The 16,800-nt window shown below is 43.1% G+C and overlaps 1 protein-coding gene and 1 pseudogene across 1 annotated transcript; one reads left to right on the top strand and one right to left on the bottom strand.

The window, feature by feature from the left end:
* Positions 1 to 151: 151 nt before the first annotated feature.
* LOC120018029 (extracellular calcium-sensing receptor-like) lies at positions 152 to 6,049 on the bottom strand. Its single transcript, XM_038960984.1, has 9 exons — positions 5,844 to 6,049; positions 5,106 to 5,400; positions 4,839 to 4,925; positions 4,322 to 4,588; positions 3,665 to 3,871; positions 3,240 to 3,518; positions 2,844 to 3,071; positions 1,158 to 1,281; positions 152 to 1,065 (listed from the first exon to the last, which is right to left on the bottom strand). The coding sequence occupies exons 1-9, from the start codon at positions 6,047 to 6,049 to the stop codon at positions 152 to 154; spliced, it is 2,607 nt and encodes an 868-aa protein (XP_038816912.1).
* A 10,602-nt stretch (positions 6,050 to 16,651) lies between these two features.
* The window catches only part of LOC120018920, a 44,791-nt pseudogene continuing 44,642 nt past the window's right edge, over positions 16,652 to 16,800 (top strand).

Genomic DNA, 16,800 nt, shown 5'->3' with positions numbered 1-16,800 from the left:
TCGTGTTCTCTCTCCTCGATCTCCTTTTCAAAACCCAATGAATGAGAAGGTTAGATATCCCGCCCCTCCTGACCTTCTAAACTAATGGGTATTGAGATGAAAGCGAGGAGAGATGACTTGATGAATCAAGGAAATGGAATGAAGATTCTCCCTATGTCTTGGTTGTGGCCCGGCCCATCAGAGCCTTCTTGGTGTTCCTCTCTGGCCTCAGCAGAATGATGTAGCACTTTGGGCCGAACAGCGCCACCAGGATGCCAAAGCTGGAAGCTAAGATGGCGAATATCTCCACAGCGTCTGCATACTTCCCAGGAGAGCTGATGTAGGCAGGGACGAAGGAGATCCACACGGCACAGAAGTTCAGCATGCTGAAGGTGATGAACTTGGCCTCGTTGAAGTTGTCTGGAAGATTCCTGGCCAGGAAAGCCAAGAGGAAGCTAAGGAACGCCAGGAGGCCGATGTAGCCTAACAACGCTCCGAACCCTGCTACCGACCCCACCACACACTCATATACAATCTTATCATTATGGTAGCGCGTGTTTTTGTGTGGAGTTGGAGAGGCTGAAACCAGCCAGGCTGTGCAGATAGCAGCCTGGAATGAGGTGAGAACCAGGACTGTTCCTCTCTGCTGCCCAGCACCAAACCACTTCAGGCTGGCATTGCCCCCGGGCTTAGAGGTCCTAAACACAGCCAGCACCACCATTGTCTTCACCAGTATACAGGAGACACAGAGAACAAAGCTGATACCAAATGCTGCATGCCTCAGCTGACACGTCCACAGCCGGGGCCGGCCAATGAACAGCAGCGAGCACAGGAAGCAGAGTTTGAGTGACAGCAGAAGCAGGAAGCTCAGCTCAGAGTTGTTGGCCTTGACAACAGGCGTGTTCCGGTAGCGGGTGAAGATTCCGAGGACCACTGCACAGATGAGGGCTCCTAGCAATGAGGCCGTCATCAAGGAGATGCCCAGTGAGTCCTGGTAGGAGAGGAACTCAACCCTCTTAGGGACGCAGAGATCACGCTCCGGGCTGGACCAGAAGTCCTCTGGACATCTCGAGCACTTGGCCGAGTCTGACAGGAAGACAGACAAAGCAAATGTGGAAAACCTTTTCATCAGCCCCAAACCACCCTCAAATTCTTTAAATGATATTCAGTTCACTGACCTGTTGTGTTGCTGACCTCTCCCTCAGCACAGGAGATGCAGTCGAAGCAGCAGACAGGCTCTCCCTTCTTCCTGGCTACACGGGTGCCTGGGGGACAGCTCTCACTGCACACTGATCGTGGGGGCTATAAGGACGAAGGTGAGGGGGAATTTAAGCTTTATTTAACTAGGCAAGTCAGTTAAAAAAAATCTTATTTACAATGACGGCCTAGGAGGGAGAATTTCAGACTTTAATACGCTCATATTTATACTCCCATATTTATACACCCATGTTAAATGCTTCTTTGCCCTCCACTGGTATAACTTTACACTGTTTCTGTTGCAGTAGTGAAATATGCTATATAACTACAGTTGAAGTCAGGAAGTTTAGGTTGGAGTCATTAAAACTCATTTTTCAACCACTCCACAAATTTCTTGTTAACAAACTATAGTTTTGGCAAGTCGGTTAGGACATCTACTTTGTGCATGACACAAGTCATTTTTCCAACAATTGTTTACAGACAGATTATTTCATTTATAATTCCCTGTATCACAATTCCAGTGGGTCAGAAGTTTACATGCACTAAGTTGACTGTGCCTTTAAACAGCTTGGAAAAATCCAGAAAATGATGTCAAGGCTTTAGAAGCTTCTGATAGGCTAATTGACATAGTTTGAGTCAATTGGAGGTGTACCTGGGATGTATTTCAAGGCCTACCTTGAAACTCAGTGCCTCTTTGCTTGACATTATGGGAAAATCAAAATAAATCAGCCAAGACCTCAGACAAATAATTGTAGACCTCAACAACTCTGGTTTCCAAACAACTCTGGTTTTCAAACGCCTGAAGGTACCACCTTCATCTGTACAAACAATAGTTCGCAAGTATAAACACCATGGGACCACGCAGCCGTCATAATGCTCAGGAAGGAGACGCGTTCTGTCTCCTAGAGATGAACGTACTTTGGTGCGAAAAGTGCAAATCAATCCCAGAACAACAGCAAAGGACCCTGTGAAGATGCTGGAGGGAACAGGGAACAGGAGGGACTGGTACACTTCACAAAATAGATGGCATCATGACGCAGGAAAATTATGTGAATATATTGAAGCAACAGCTCAAGACATCAGTCCGTAAGTTAAAGATTGGTTGCAAATGGGTCTTCCAAATGTACAATGACCCCAAGCATACTTCCAAAGTTGTAGCAAAATGGCTTAAGGACAACAAAGTCAAGGTATTGGAGTGGCCATCACGAAGCCCTGACCTCAATCCCATAGAAAATTTGCAGGCAGAACTGAAAAAGCATTTGCGAGCAAGGAGGCCTACAAACCTGACTCAGTTACACCAGCTCAGTCAGGAGGAATGGGCCAAAATTCACCCAACTTATTGTGGAAAGCTTGTGGGAGGCTACCCGAAACGTTTGACCCAAGTTAAACAATTTGAAGGCAATGCTACCAAATACTAATTGAGTGTATGTAAACTTCTGCCCCACTGTGAATTTGATGAAAGAAATAAAAGCTGAAATAAATAATTCTCTCTACTATTACTCTGACATTTCACATCCTTAAAATAAAGTGGTGATCCTAACTGACCTACGACAGGGATTTTTTACAATAATTAAATGTCAGGAATTGTGAAAAACTGAGTTTAAATGTATTTGGATTAAGGTGTATGTTAACTTATGACTTCAACTGTATATAACTTTCTAAATAACCTTTTTTGACTCAAAGTTCCAGAAAATTCTGTCCTCGTCCAGTGTGAGCTCTTGTCCTGCGGGGGCTGATTCGTCGATCACACCCACATTCTCCACCTGAACGCTCCCGTCCTGGAGCCACGCCCAATTCATGATGTCATAGATGGCCAGGGCGTCCCCGTTGTCATCGAAAGAAACGCGATCGCCAAACCCTGTGGTGAAGTTAACCCTCTCCAGGTAATGGACCAGCTGGTAAGAGGAGGGGGATGGAGGGATGGAGGGAACAGAGGAAGAGAGGAAAGAGGAGGAGATTATGTAGACAAAAGACAGTATGTAGTCAGGGGACCTTGACTAAGAAAACAGGAAACAGAAGTAAACATTTGGCAAAGTGTACGTCTGCATCTGTTTGTGTCCCACCTGCCAGGGCTCCAGTCTCTGTAGGCTGGCACAGCGGTGCCCACTGAAAGGTCCTCTCCCTGGCACACACTGCAGTAGGTCATGCAGGGCATGGGCCAGGGCGTACACTGCCTTATACGCGTTATACTCCGGCCTGAGCTCAGACACGTCCCCATAGTTAGTCTCCACATCCCTCAGGTCTTCCTGACCTGTACATACATCACCCCCAGCCTCCACCCAACCTGCTGGGGGCTCAAACCTGCACCCAAACACAGCCTCCCAGAACTGTCTCACCTTACCAGAGCAGAGAAGGAAATGTTATAGAGGAAACTCGTTTTTTTCTTCAGTATTGTAGTATTTATAGGCAAAGAAGCCTTTTAAATGTTTTAAACATAATGTATAAAGTAATTATAAGGTTGGAGTTAAAAGACAACAAACTACTTCACCATATTTTTTCCGGGGTTATTGGCAGGTTGGTCATCGGGTCGGATTCTAAGCAGGTAGTCCCTGAGTCCGGGTATCTCTCCACGACGGATGGCGATACCCAGGGTACCCCCCAGGTAGGGCATGAGACGGGGGGTGTGAAACACAGTGGAGGAGGTCCAGGCTTCACTGGCAATCCACTGGAGACCCTTCACATTCTGCACCACCACCTTGTAAAACGGGTTTTATATTTTATAATCTTGGTATCAAGAACACCACAATGGTAATATGCTGTAATACTTTTATACACTGCTGTTTGTGTTTGAGGGGTAACATCCTACAGCTATTATGGCTGTCATTATTGCTGTAGAATGTATTTGCTGATACTTTGAGGATTTTTTTTTAACTTACTATGACTGTGATATGTGATCCCCCCCCCCCCCCCCCCCCCCCCCCCCCTTAGGATGGATGCAGTAACTGTCCAGGGCCACCCATACGTAACATATAATCACACATCACTGACTGTAAGTCGCTTTGGATAAAAGCATCTGCTAAATGGTATTACTAATATTATTATTATGAAGTCTAAATCTCTCTGGATTAGAGCCTCTGATACTAAAATGTGAATGTGTTGTAAGTGTTATTTTAGATGAACCGTCAAGATAAAATCATCTCTGAACCTCGTCCACCAGAGGGAGCAGGTAGGTCTCAACGGAGAACACCACCACCACACGAGCAGAGGAGCTCTTGATCTCTCCCACGATCCTCTGCAGCTCTGTGGGGCGGTTGTCTTTGGGCAGGACCTGGGAATAGGCCACACAGCCCCCTGACTCGGACAGGCTTGAGTGGAAGGACCGGGCAGCGTGAAATCCGTAGTCATCATCACTGAACACCAGGCCCACCCAGGTCCAACCCAACCGACGTAGGATCTGGATCATGGCTCGCACCTGAGATCACATCAACAGAGATTAGACATTACTGATGTTATTACAGAGACTGGTGAGTATAGAGTGATCAACATAAATTAGATACATTAGTTTTGTCACCTTTTATTTAACCTTATCTAGGCTTTTTATTTTATTTACCCTTATATTTAACAGTAAATGCCGTTACACAGTATAAAGTGTATAGTGAGTACACATGGGAGCTGACGGTTCACTGTGTAATCATGTCATTGTAGCCTTCTTAGAGACAGACCTGGAAGGAATCACTGGGGATGGTTCTGAAGAAGGATGGGTACTTGCTCCGGTCGCTCAGACAGGAACACGTGGCGTAGTGACTCACCTGAGGGAGTGAAATATACAATGATACATTTTTATTCTTCAATGAATTAATGAAATAGAAAGGTTTCATGGCTGGACACATTAAGACCTAAACATGCTGTTTCTCACTCAAAGTGGGGATTTGGAATACAAGAAGGACATTTCCAATAGTGTTGTCATCTTTCTATTCTTTCTGATTTACCATGGGAACCCGGAACAGCCCTAGGACACTGGAGATGGCGATGGAGTGTGTGGACCCTGGGTCTCCCACAATCCCTAGCACCGGGGGTGACCCAGAACAATTCTCATCCAATAAGAACTCTTTCTCTGTCCCACTGGCCAATGACATGGCAGCACGGAGCGATACTCCCAGCTTCTGGCAGTTGTCGTAGAGTTGGTATCCGAGGGTGATGTTTGGCAGAAGGTCAGGGTCTCTGTTGATCTCATTTACAGCAAACGCCATAGTCTGGGCCTGCTGGAAACCAAAACTGGTAAAACTGAAAAGGAACATTCAATCAATTTCTAAATGTTTTAAATCGCTCTAGAGGTGTTGAACCCTGTGCACCTCTTAAGGGGTGTGTGTGAGAGAGTGTTGTCTTAAGGGGTTTAGAGGAGAAAACAAATGACTTTTGTCAAGGATAGATAATAAAATAGCTTTATCTTAAAGGTAAATTTGCTTAGAAAACAGGAATAATGATTGAAAACAATGAAATACACACAATTAATAAACAGATATTTTGAGATCGCAATGTACTATTCACCAATGTACTATTCAAATGTACTATTCACCAGTGTAAGTAACAAGAACCCAGTAGATCTCCGGGACCAGGGTTGGTTAACACTGATCATAATGAGGCATCTTATAGTAGGGATGTCTATCTGTCCTGTTTAGGAGAGGTGCAGACACACATCCAGTCCAGTCCAGTAGATGAATACTCACCCCTCACAGTAGAGCTGCTGGGGTTCTGATGTGAAAGATAGCTCAGGGAACACAGTGAAGTAGTGGACCTCAAACAGACCTCCCAGAATCACATCACCCTTCTGGTACATCCCATTCAGACTGAACTGCTCCCGCAGACGACAGGACGAGGAGGAGGATGAGGAGTAGTTCAATAGAAGGCTCAGAGATGAGGAGTTCAGTATCATGATTATAGATAGGTAAAGGTTCATATATTTCCTGACCCTCATAGCTGTACTCTGTCTCTCCCCTCTCTCTCTTGCTTACTCTCTATCCCTCTCTTTTATAGTGTCAGTGGAGGTTGACACTATAAGGCGGGGAACGGGGTGGCAGGGGGTTGCAGGGGGAGGGTTGGGGAGGGAGTTGGAGGGAGGAGGCGGGGGTATGCAGGGGGGAGAGATTGCAGGGGGAGGGGGCAGGGGGAGGGGTGTTAGGGGGCGGGGGGGTCAGAGTTGCAGGTAGGAGATGAGATGTGGGAGTGTCAAACACAATATGTGAACTGTTGCCACACGAAAAGGGCAACCAGTGAAGAACAAACACCATTCTAAATACAACCCATATTCATGTTATTTATTTTCCCTTTTGTACTTTAACTTTTAGCACATCGTTACAACACCGTATATAGACATAATATGACATTTGAAATGTCTCTGTTCCTTTGAAACTTTTGTGAGTTTGTCTTATTTTTTATTTCACTTGCTTTGGCAATGTGATCATATGATTGCCATGCCAATAAAACACTTTGAATTGAATTGAAAGAACTATTACACACCTCCAAGTTATTCCACCATGTGTCCTGTAGGTGAGCTGTTCTTCTCCCTCTCCCGCTTCCTCTCTCTCTCTCTCTCTCTCTTTCTCTCTCTCTCTCTCTCTCTCTTTCTCTCTTTCTCTCTTTCTCTCTCTCTCTCTCTATTTCTTTCTTTCTTTCTTTCTTTCTTTCTTTCTTTCTTTCTTTCTTTCTTTCTTTCTTTCTTTCTTTCTTTCTTTCTTTCTTTCACAGATGTACCAGTTTATTGCTTGGTGTCTGTTAAGGGGTCTTTAGCTCCAGGCTAATAATGAGGCTGTGATGAATCAAGAGACACACACACACAAATCTAATTTGATTGGTTGCGTACACATATTTTGCAAAATGTTATTGTGGGTGTAATGAAATGCCTATGTTCCAACAGTGCAGTAATAGATAACAATACACTCAACAACAACAACAAGGAATTAAGAAGTGGTCTAAGGCACGACAGAGATGGTCGCCTCGCTTCGCGTTCTTAGGAAACTATGCAGTATTTTGTTTTTTTATGTATTATTTCTTACACTGTTACCCCAGGAAATCTTAAGTCTTGTTACATACAGCCGGGAGGAACTATTGGATATAAGAGAAATATCAACTTACCAACATTATGAGCAGAAATATGACTTTCCCGAAGCGGATCCTCTGTTTGGTCCACCACCCAGGACAATGGATCGGATCCCAGCAGGCGACCCAAAACAACGGCGCCGCAGAAGGGGCAGACGGAGCGGTCTTCTGGTCAGGCTCCGTAGACGGGCACATCGCCCACCGCTCCCAAGTGTACTACTCGCCAATGTCCAGTCTCTTGACAACAAGGTAGACGAAATCCGAGCAAGGGTTGCCTTCCAGAAAGACATCAGAGATTGTAACATTCTCTGTTTCACGGAAACATGGCTCACTCGGGATACGTTATCAGAGTCGGTACAGCCACCTAGTTTCTTCACGCATCGCGCCAACAGAAACAAACATCTCTCTGTTTTGAAGAAGGGCGGGGGTGTATGCCTTATGATTAACGAGTCGTGGTGTGATCATAACAACACACAGGAACTCAAGTCCTTTTGTTCACCTGACCTAGAATTCCTTAAAATCAAATGCCGACCGCATTATCTACCAAGAGAATTCTCTTCGATTATAATAACAGTCGTGTATTTCCCCCCCCAAAGCAGACACCTCGACAGCCCTGAAAGAACTTCATTGGACTCTATGTAAACTGGAAGCCACATATTCTGAGGCTGCATTTATTGTAGCTGGGGATTTTAACAAGGCTAATCTGAAAACAAGGCTCCCTAAATTTGATCAGCATATCGAATGCGCGACCCGGGCTGGCAAATTTCTGGATTATTGCTGCTCTAACTTCCACGACGCATACAAAGCCCTCCCTCGCCGTCCTTTCGGCAAATCTGACCACGACTCCATTTTGTTGCTCCCAGCCCATAGACAGAAACTAAAACAGGAAACGCCCATGCTCAGGTCTTTTCAACGCTGATCCGACCAATCTGATTCCACGCTTCAAGATTGCTTCGATCACGTGGACTGGGATATGTTCCGGATAGCGTCGAACAACAACATTGATGTATACGCTGATTCAGTGAGCGAGTTTATTAGCAGGTGCATCAGTGATGTTGTACCCATGGCGATTATTAAAACCTTACCCAACCAGAAACCATGGATTGATGGCAGCATTCGCGCAAAACTGAAAGCACAAACCACTGCTTTTAACCTCTACTCAATAGGGGGTGCTGTTTGGACTTTGTAATAATTTCGTTCCCAAATTAAACTGCCTCGTACTCAATTCTTGCTCGTACAATATTTATATTATTATTACTATTGGATAGAAAACACTCTCTAGTTTCTAAAACCGTTTGAATTATATCTCTGAGTGAAACAGAACTGGAGTTGGAGGAATTTTCCTATGAGGATGTGAGATTTCTGAAATCGAGGTCTCTGTTCTAGGGTCAGTTTATAAATTCCCATGTAAGCTATGGGGCTACATGCACTGCATACGCCTTCCCCTAGGTGTCAGTAAGCGGTGAGAATTTGAATGGAGTGGATTGCACCATCTGGGGCACTATAAAAGCTCTTGGAACGGAAGATCCGACCTTTTCAACGGGGCGCCTGACGCAGGAGGGACATCACCATGGCGTCCTGAAAAGCTTTCGTTTTAGCAGTTCTATATCTCCGGCTCTGATTTAATTTGATTTTTGTCTTAAAAACTTCATAAGGTAGTTCATTTAAACCGACTTATAGCAGTTTATATCAGTTTATTGCGATTTTCTGGAATTTCTTTGTCACGCGCTATCACGAGTTGGACACCTCTCCGGCACATAGCTAGCGTTAGCTGCTATTTCTACAGGAGAAGAGGACATCTTTCAACCAAAAGACGATTGTTCTGGAGAAAGGACACCTTGCCCAAGATTCTGATGGAAGCTCGTCAAATAGTAAGAAGTCTTTATGCTGTTAATTCGTATTTATGTTGAAAAATGTTAAACAATAATTCCGCCATGAATTTCGGTGCGGTCTCGCTTTAGCGCACGCTGTATGTAGTAGTAACGTTAATTTTAAAAATCTAACACAGCGGTTGCATTAAGAACTAATGTATCTTTCATTTGCTGTCCAACCTGTATTTTTTAGTCAAGTTTATGATTAGTTATCGATTAGATTAGGTGCCTCTCCAAGATGGCGCCGGACAGATTGCTTGAAGTTTGCCTACTAATCACATTGTATAACCACGATTTGTGCCGCTAAATATGCACATTTTCGAACAAACTCTATATGCGTTGTGTAATATGATGTTACAGGACTGTCATCTGAAGAAGTTTATGAAGGTTAGTCAAAAATTATATATCTTTTGCTTGTTTGTTACGATCGCCAACCTTTGCTGCTGGTAAATGGCTTGTGTTTCTGGCTATTGTGGTAAGCTAATATAATGCTATACAGTAATCCCTCGTTTATCGCGGGGGTTACGTTCCGAAAATGACCCGCGATAAGTGAAATCCGCGAAATAGAAAACTTTTTTTTTTTTTACAATTAGCAACTATTACATGTATACAAATACAGTGACTCACGTGTAGGCCGTTTCGTCGACATTATGGGTTTAGGAGATGTTCGAAATTACAAGATAATTTGGCCAACTTAATGTAAATTTGCCAAGCTGTTTTATGTACGTACACATAACTGCACGAGACGACAAAATGATAGCACAATTCGTAGCATGTTTTGATACAAGAAGCGGGAGTGAGTTTTTAGCGAATCAGAATGCAGAGCACAATGCACAAAAAAAAAAAAAAAAATGCATTATGAAAATCCGCGAAATAGCGAATCCGCGATAAGTGAACCGCGAAGTGGCGAGGGATCACTGTATTGTGTTTTCGCTGTAAAACACTTAAAAAATCTGAAATATTGGCTGGATTCACAAGATCTTTGTCTTTCATTTGCTGTACGCTGTGTATTTTTCAGAAATGTTTTATGATGAGTATTTAGGTAATTCACGTTGCTCTCTGTAGTTATTCTAGTCGCTTTGGTGAGAGTTGTGATGGTGGCTGCAATGGTAAACTATGATTTATACCTGAAATATGCACACTTTTCTAACAAAACATATGCTATACAATAAATATGTTATCAGACTGTCATCTGATGAAGTTGTTTCTTGGTTAGTGGCTATTTATATCTTTATTTGGTCGAATTTGTGATAGCTACCTATGCAGGAAAAAAATGGTGGAGTAAAAAAAGTGGTGTCTTTTGCTAACGTGGTTAGCTAATAGATTTACATATTGTGTCTTCCCTGTAAAACATTTAAAAAATCAGAAATGATGGCTGGATTCACAAGATGTGTATCTTTCATCTGGTGTCTTGGACTTGTGATTTAATGATATTTAGATGCTAGTATTTACTTGTGACGCTATGCTAGGCTATGCTAGTCAGCTTTTTTACTGATGGGGGTGCTCCCGGATCCGGGTTTGTGTGGAAGTAGAGGTTAATCAGGGCAAGGCGACCGGAAACATGACCGAATACAAAGACTGTAGCTATTCCCTCCGCAAGGCAATCAAACAAGCTAAGTGTTAGTGTAGAGACAAAGTAGAGTCGCAATTCAACGGCTCAGACACGAGAGGCATGTGACAGGGTCTACAGTCATTCACGGACTACAAAAAGAAAACAGCACCGTCACGGACCCCGATGTCTTGCTTCCAGACAAACTAAACAACTTTGCTCACTTTGAGAACAATACAGTGCCACTGACATGGCCCGCTACCAAAACCTGTGGACTCTCCTTCACCGCAGCCAACGTGAGTAAAACATTTAAACTTGTTAACCCTCGCAAGGCTGCCGGCCCATCTCTAGATGCGTCCTCAGAGCATGCGCAGACCAGCTGGCTGGTGTGTTTACGGACATATTCAATCAATCCCTATCCCAGTCTGCTGTTCCCACATTCTTCAAGAGAGCCACCATTGTTCCTGTTCCCAAGAAAGCTAAGGTAACTGAGCTAAACGACTATTTCCCCGTAGCACTCACTTCCGTCATCATTAAATGCTTTGAGAGACTAGTCAAGGATCATATCACCTTCACCCTACCTGACACCCTAGACCCACTCCAATTTGCTTACCACCCCAATAGGTCCACAGACGACACAATCACATTGCACACTGCCCTAACCCATCTAGACAAGAGGAATACCTATGTAAGAATACTGTTCATTGACTACAGCTCAGCATTTAACACCATAGTACCCTCCAAACTCGTCATTAAGCTCGAGACCCTGGGTCTCGACGCGCCCTGTGCAACTGGGTCCTGGACTTTCTAAAGGGCCGCCCCCAGGTGGTGAGGGTAGGTAACAAAATCTCCACCCCGCTGATCCTCAACACTGGGCCCCACAAGGTTGCATTCTCAGCCCTCTCCTGTACTCCCTGTTCACCCATGACTGCGTGGCCTTGCACGCCTCCAACTCAATCATCAAGTTTACAGACGACACTACAGTGGTAGGCTTGATTACCAACAATGACGAGACAGCCTACAGGGAGGAGGTGAGGGCCCTCGGAGTGTGGTGTCAGGAAAGTAACCTGACACTCAACGTCAACAAAACAAAGGAGATGATTGTGAACTTCAGGAAACAGCAGAGGGAGCACCCCCCTATCCACATTGACGGGACAGTAGTGGAGAAGGTGGAACGTTTTAAGTTCCTCGACGTACACATCACACACAACCTTGACTGAAATGGTCCAGTCACACAGACAGCGTGGTGAAGAAGGCGCAACAGCAGCCTCTTCAACCTCAGGAGGCTGAAGAAATTTGGCTTGTCACCAAAAACACTCAGAAACTTTTACAGATGCACAACCGAGAGCATCCTGTCAGGCTGTATCACCGCCTAGTATGGCAACTGCTCTGCCCACAACCGTAAGGCTCTCCAGAGGGTAGTGAGGTCTGCACAACGCATCACCGGGGGCAAACTACCTGCCCTGCCCTCCATGACACCTACAGCACCTGATGTCAAAGAAAGGCCAAAAAGATCATCAAGGACAACAACCACCCGAGCCACTGCCTGTTCACCTCACTATCATCCAGAAGGTGAGGTCAGTAGAGGTGCATCAAAGCTGGGACCGAGAGACTGAAAAACAGCTTCTATCTCAAGGCCATCAGACTGTTAAACAACCCTCACTAACATTGAGTGGCTGCTGCCAACATACTGACTCAAATCTCCAGCCACTTTAAAACTTCTCTAGGATAGGGGGCAGAGTTTTCACTTAGGGAAAAATAGCGTGCCCAATTTCAACTTCGTTCTACTCATCCCCAGAATATAAGATATGCATATTATTAGTATATTTGGATAGAACACACTCTGAAGTTTCTAAAACTGTTTGAATCATATCTGTAAGTATAACAGAACTTATGTAGCAGGCAAAACCCTGAGGACTAACCTTTTTTTTAAAAAGTCATTGTCTGTTCAATGAGGTTTTATGGGCAGGCCAGATTTCTAATCACTTTACTCTCAGTTCCTACTGCTTCCACTGGATGTCACCAGTCTTGGGAAATAGGTTGAGGTTATTCATTTGTGAAATGAAGAAGAAGGACACCAGGAAGTAGAGTAACGTCTTGTGTACTGTTTGAGAACAGATTGACCCGTCTTCAATTTGATCGATTATTAACGTTTACAAATACCTTAAGTTGTATTACAAAAGTACTTTGAAATGTTTTGGCAAAGTTTAGAGGTAATTTTTTTGATATTTTGTAGTGACTTTGCGCTTATTGGAAGCTGTTTTTTTCTGGTACAACGGCGCCAATAAATGGACAATTTGGATATATATGGACGGAATTAATCGAACAAAAGGACCACTTGTGATGTTTATGGAACATATTGGAGTGCCAACAAAAGAATCTCATCAAAGGTAATGCATGTTTTATATTTTATATCTGCGTTTTGAGTAGCGCCGGCATGGTTGAAATAGGCTACACTCTCTTTGTTGACATTGTGCTATCATCAGATAATAGCATCTTATGCTTTCGCCGAAAAGCTTTTTTGAAATCTGACATGTTGGCTGGATTCACAACGAGTGTAGCTTTAATTTGGTATCTTATATGTGTGATTTAATGAAAGTTTGATTTTATATAATTTCTTTGAATCTGGCGCTCTACATTTTCCCTGGCTATTGGCCAGTTGGGACGCAAGCGTCCCGCTATCCCAGAGAGGTTAATAATAAAAAATGTGATGTAATAAATGTATCACTAATCACTTTAAGAACCAGTGTATCTTTCATTTGCCATACAACAAGTATTTTTATGTAAAGTTTATGATGAGTTCTTTGGTCAGATTAGATGAGTGTCCAAAATATCTCTGGACATTCTGGGGAAATGTTGCTACGTGTTCACAATGTATAACCACGATTTGCAGCTCTAAATATGCACATTTTCGAACTAAACATAAATGTATTGTATAACATGATGTTATAAGACTGTCATCTGATGAAGTTGTCCAAAGGTTAGTGATTAATTTTATCTCTATTTTGTCGGTTTTGTGAAAGCTACCTATGCGATGGAAACATGGTGAAAATATGCGGTTGTGTGTTTGGCTATTGTGGTTAGCTAATAGAAATACATATTGTGTTTTCGCTGTAAAACATTTTAAAAATCGGAAATGATGGCTGGATTCACAAGATGTTTATCTTTCATTTGCTGTATTGGATTTGTGATTTCATGAAAATTATATTACCTCTAATTCCTCCCAAACCCGGATCCGGGAGCACCCCCATCAGTAAAAAAGCTGACTAGCATAGCCTAGCATAGCGTCACAAGTAAATACTAGCATCTAAATATCATTAAATCACAAGTCCAAGACACCAGATGAAAGATACACATCTTGTGAATCCAGCCATCATTTCTGATTTTTAAAATGTTTTACAGGGAAGACACAATATGTAAATCTATTAGCTAACCACGTTAGCAAAAGACACCACTTTTTTACTCCACCATTTTTTTACTCCATCAGTAGCTATCACAAATTCGACCAAATAAAGATATAAATAGCCACTAACCAAGAAACAACTTCATCAGATGACAGTCTGATAACATATTTATTGTATAGCATATGTTTTGTTAGAAAAATGTGCATATTTCAAGTATAAATCATAGTTTACCATTGCAGCCACCATCACAACTCTCACCAAAGCGACTAGAATAACTACAGAGAGCAACGTGAATTACCTAAATACTCATCATAAAACATTTCTGAAAAATACACAGCGTACAGCAAATGAAAGACACAGATCTTGTGAATCCAGCCAATATTTCAGATTTTTTAAGTGTTTTACAGCGAAAACACAATATAGCATTATATTAGCTTACCCCAATAGCAAACCACACAACAGCATTGATTCAAGCCAAAAATAGCGATAACGTATAACCCAGCAAAAGATATTAATTTTTTCACTGACCTGCTCAGAATTCTTCAGATGACAGTCCTATAACATCATATTACACAATGCATATAGAGTTTGTTCGAAAATGTGCATATTTAGCGGCACAAATCGTGGTTATACAATGAGAAAAGTAGCCAAGCTTCAAAGAAAATGTCAGGAGAAATCTTGGGAAAGGCACCTATTCTAATCGATAAGTAATCATAAACTTGACTAAAAAATACAGATTGGACAGCAAATGAAAGATAAATTAGTTCTTAATGCAATCGCTGTGTTAGATTTTTAAAATTAACGTTACTGCTACATACAGCGTGCGCTAAAGCGAGACCACACCGAAATTCATGGCGGAATTATTCTTTAACATTTCTCAACATAAATACGAATTAACAGCATAAAGACTTCTTACTATTTGACGAGCTTCCATCAGAATCTTGGGCAAGGTGTCCTTTCTCCAGAACAATCGTCTTTTGGTTGAAAGATGGCCTCTTCTCCTGTAGATTTAGCAGCTAAACGCTAGCTATGTACCGGAGAGGTGCCCAACTCGTGGTAGCGCGTGACACAGTAATACCAGAAAATCGCAATAAACTGATATAAACTGCTATAAGTCGGTTTAAATTAACTACCTTATGATGTCTTTAACACCTATAACGAATAAAAACATGACCGGAAATATCTAAGGCCTATAACCGGAGCGTTCTAGAGAAACAGCCAAATGTCCTCCCTGCGTCAGAGCGAAGTGAAAAATGGCCGGACACTGTGTTCCGAGGTGTTTTATAACCTCCCAGTTCTGCCTAGCAACCCCATTTCAACTCTCACTATTCGCTGACACCCAGGGGAAGACGTATGCAGTGCATCTTAACCAATAGAAGACAGGCAGATTTATAAACAGATCTCAGAACAGCAAGAAGATTTCTGCACTCTCACATCCTCATAGGAAAAATGCTCTAACTCGTTCTGTTTCACTCACAGACATAATTCAAACGGTTTTAGAAACTAGAGAGTGTTTTCTATCCAATAGTAATAATAATATGCATATTGTACGAGCAAGAATTGAGTACGAGGCAGTTTAATTTGGGAACGAAATTATTACAAAGTGCAAATAGCACCCCCTATTGCCAAGAGGTTATATGATATCCCTGTCCCGTTAGGCTAGGCTATGCTAGTCAGCTTTTTTAATGAGGAGGATCCCGGATCCGGGAGGGTGATGAAGTAGAACTGTGATGCTGTGGGGTGTAAGCTGTGATGCCCTTCCTTGTGGGTTGTAAACTGTGATGCTGTGGGCTGTACCTGTGATGCTGTGGGATGTAATCTATGACACTGTGGGGTGTAAACTGTCACTTTGATGGACACTCCCATTTACTTCCCATGCTGTTGTCACTGTGCGTTAGTTTCTGTGCATGTTTCCTCTTCCTCCATTCTACTCTGCCTCTTCCTCCATTCTACCCTCTGCCTCTTCCTCCATTCTACTCTGCCTCTTCCTCCATTCTACTCTGCCTCTTCCTCCATTCTACTCTGCCTCTTCCTCCATTCTACTCTGCCTCTTCCTCCATTCAACTCTGCCTCTTCCTCCATTCTACCCTGCCTCTTCCTCCATTCTACTCTGCCTCTTCCTCCATTCTACTCTGCCTCTTCCTCCATTCAACTCTGCCTCTTCCTCCATTCTACCCTCTGCCTCTTCCTCCATTCTACCCTCTGCCTCTTCCTCCATTCTACTCTGCCTCTTCCTCCATTCTACTCTGCCTCTTCCTCAATTCTACTTCTCCTTAGTCCTTCATACTCTTTTTGTCTTTTCTTCTTGCTGTAGGGGAGAGAGGAAGAGGAAGACGAGCCCGAGCAGTGACCTTATTTTGAAACTTCACTTTTTCCGGGCGTTTCTAAGATGTTCCCGAATGAGCTATCGTACAGGAACTTTAGGGTCCGTCTCTATGGCCCGAGACAGTTTCAATGCACCTATTCTTGTGATTCTGGGACTTTTCTAAATGTCGTCATTTTCGCGTTGATCAAAATGAATTGAAGTCATTGCAAATGTACAAGGCTGTTTATCGGCCTGAGAACCTTCTAGAGCCACATAGCTCACTGTGCACTATCAACTTAAGCTCTAGAACATGTATATAAAGTTTCAGAGCTATAGGTCTGACGAACAGGTTGATAGTTTGAACGCAGGTAACTATTGCAGGCTCTGTGTATCTGTAAGCCTCACACTGTGTCACTCCGCATTGACTGTGTGTGTGTGTGTGTGTGTGTGTGTGTGTGT

The sequence above is a fragment of the Salvelinus namaycush genome, chromosome 23 (genome assembly GCF_016432855.1).
Source record: "Salvelinus namaycush isolate Seneca chromosome 23, SaNama_1.0, whole genome shotgun sequence".
NCBI lineage: Eukaryota > Metazoa > Chordata > Actinopteri > Salmoniformes > Salmonidae > Salvelinus > Salvelinus namaycush.
The sequence above is the reverse complement of the archived record's forward strand: the minus strand, read 5'-3'. Positions and strand labels throughout refer to the sequence as shown.

What these genes read in the sequence shown, in the direction of transcription:
- LOC120018029 (XM_038960984.1), bottom strand. Translation starts at nt 6,049, where the DNA reads ATGATACTGAACTCCTCATCTCTGAGCCTTCTATTGAACTACTCCTCA. An exon ending in TCCCCAGTGATTCCTTCCAG is followed by an intron (nt 4,589 to 4,838) that starts GTCTGTCTCTAA and finishes ATGTGATCTCAG; the next exon opens with GTGCGAGCCATGATCCAGAT. An exon ending in GGAACTTTGAGTCAAAAAAG is followed by an intron (nt 1,282 to 2,843) that starts GTTATTTAGAAA and finishes TCGTCCTTATAG; the next exon opens with CCCCCACGATCAGTGTGCAG.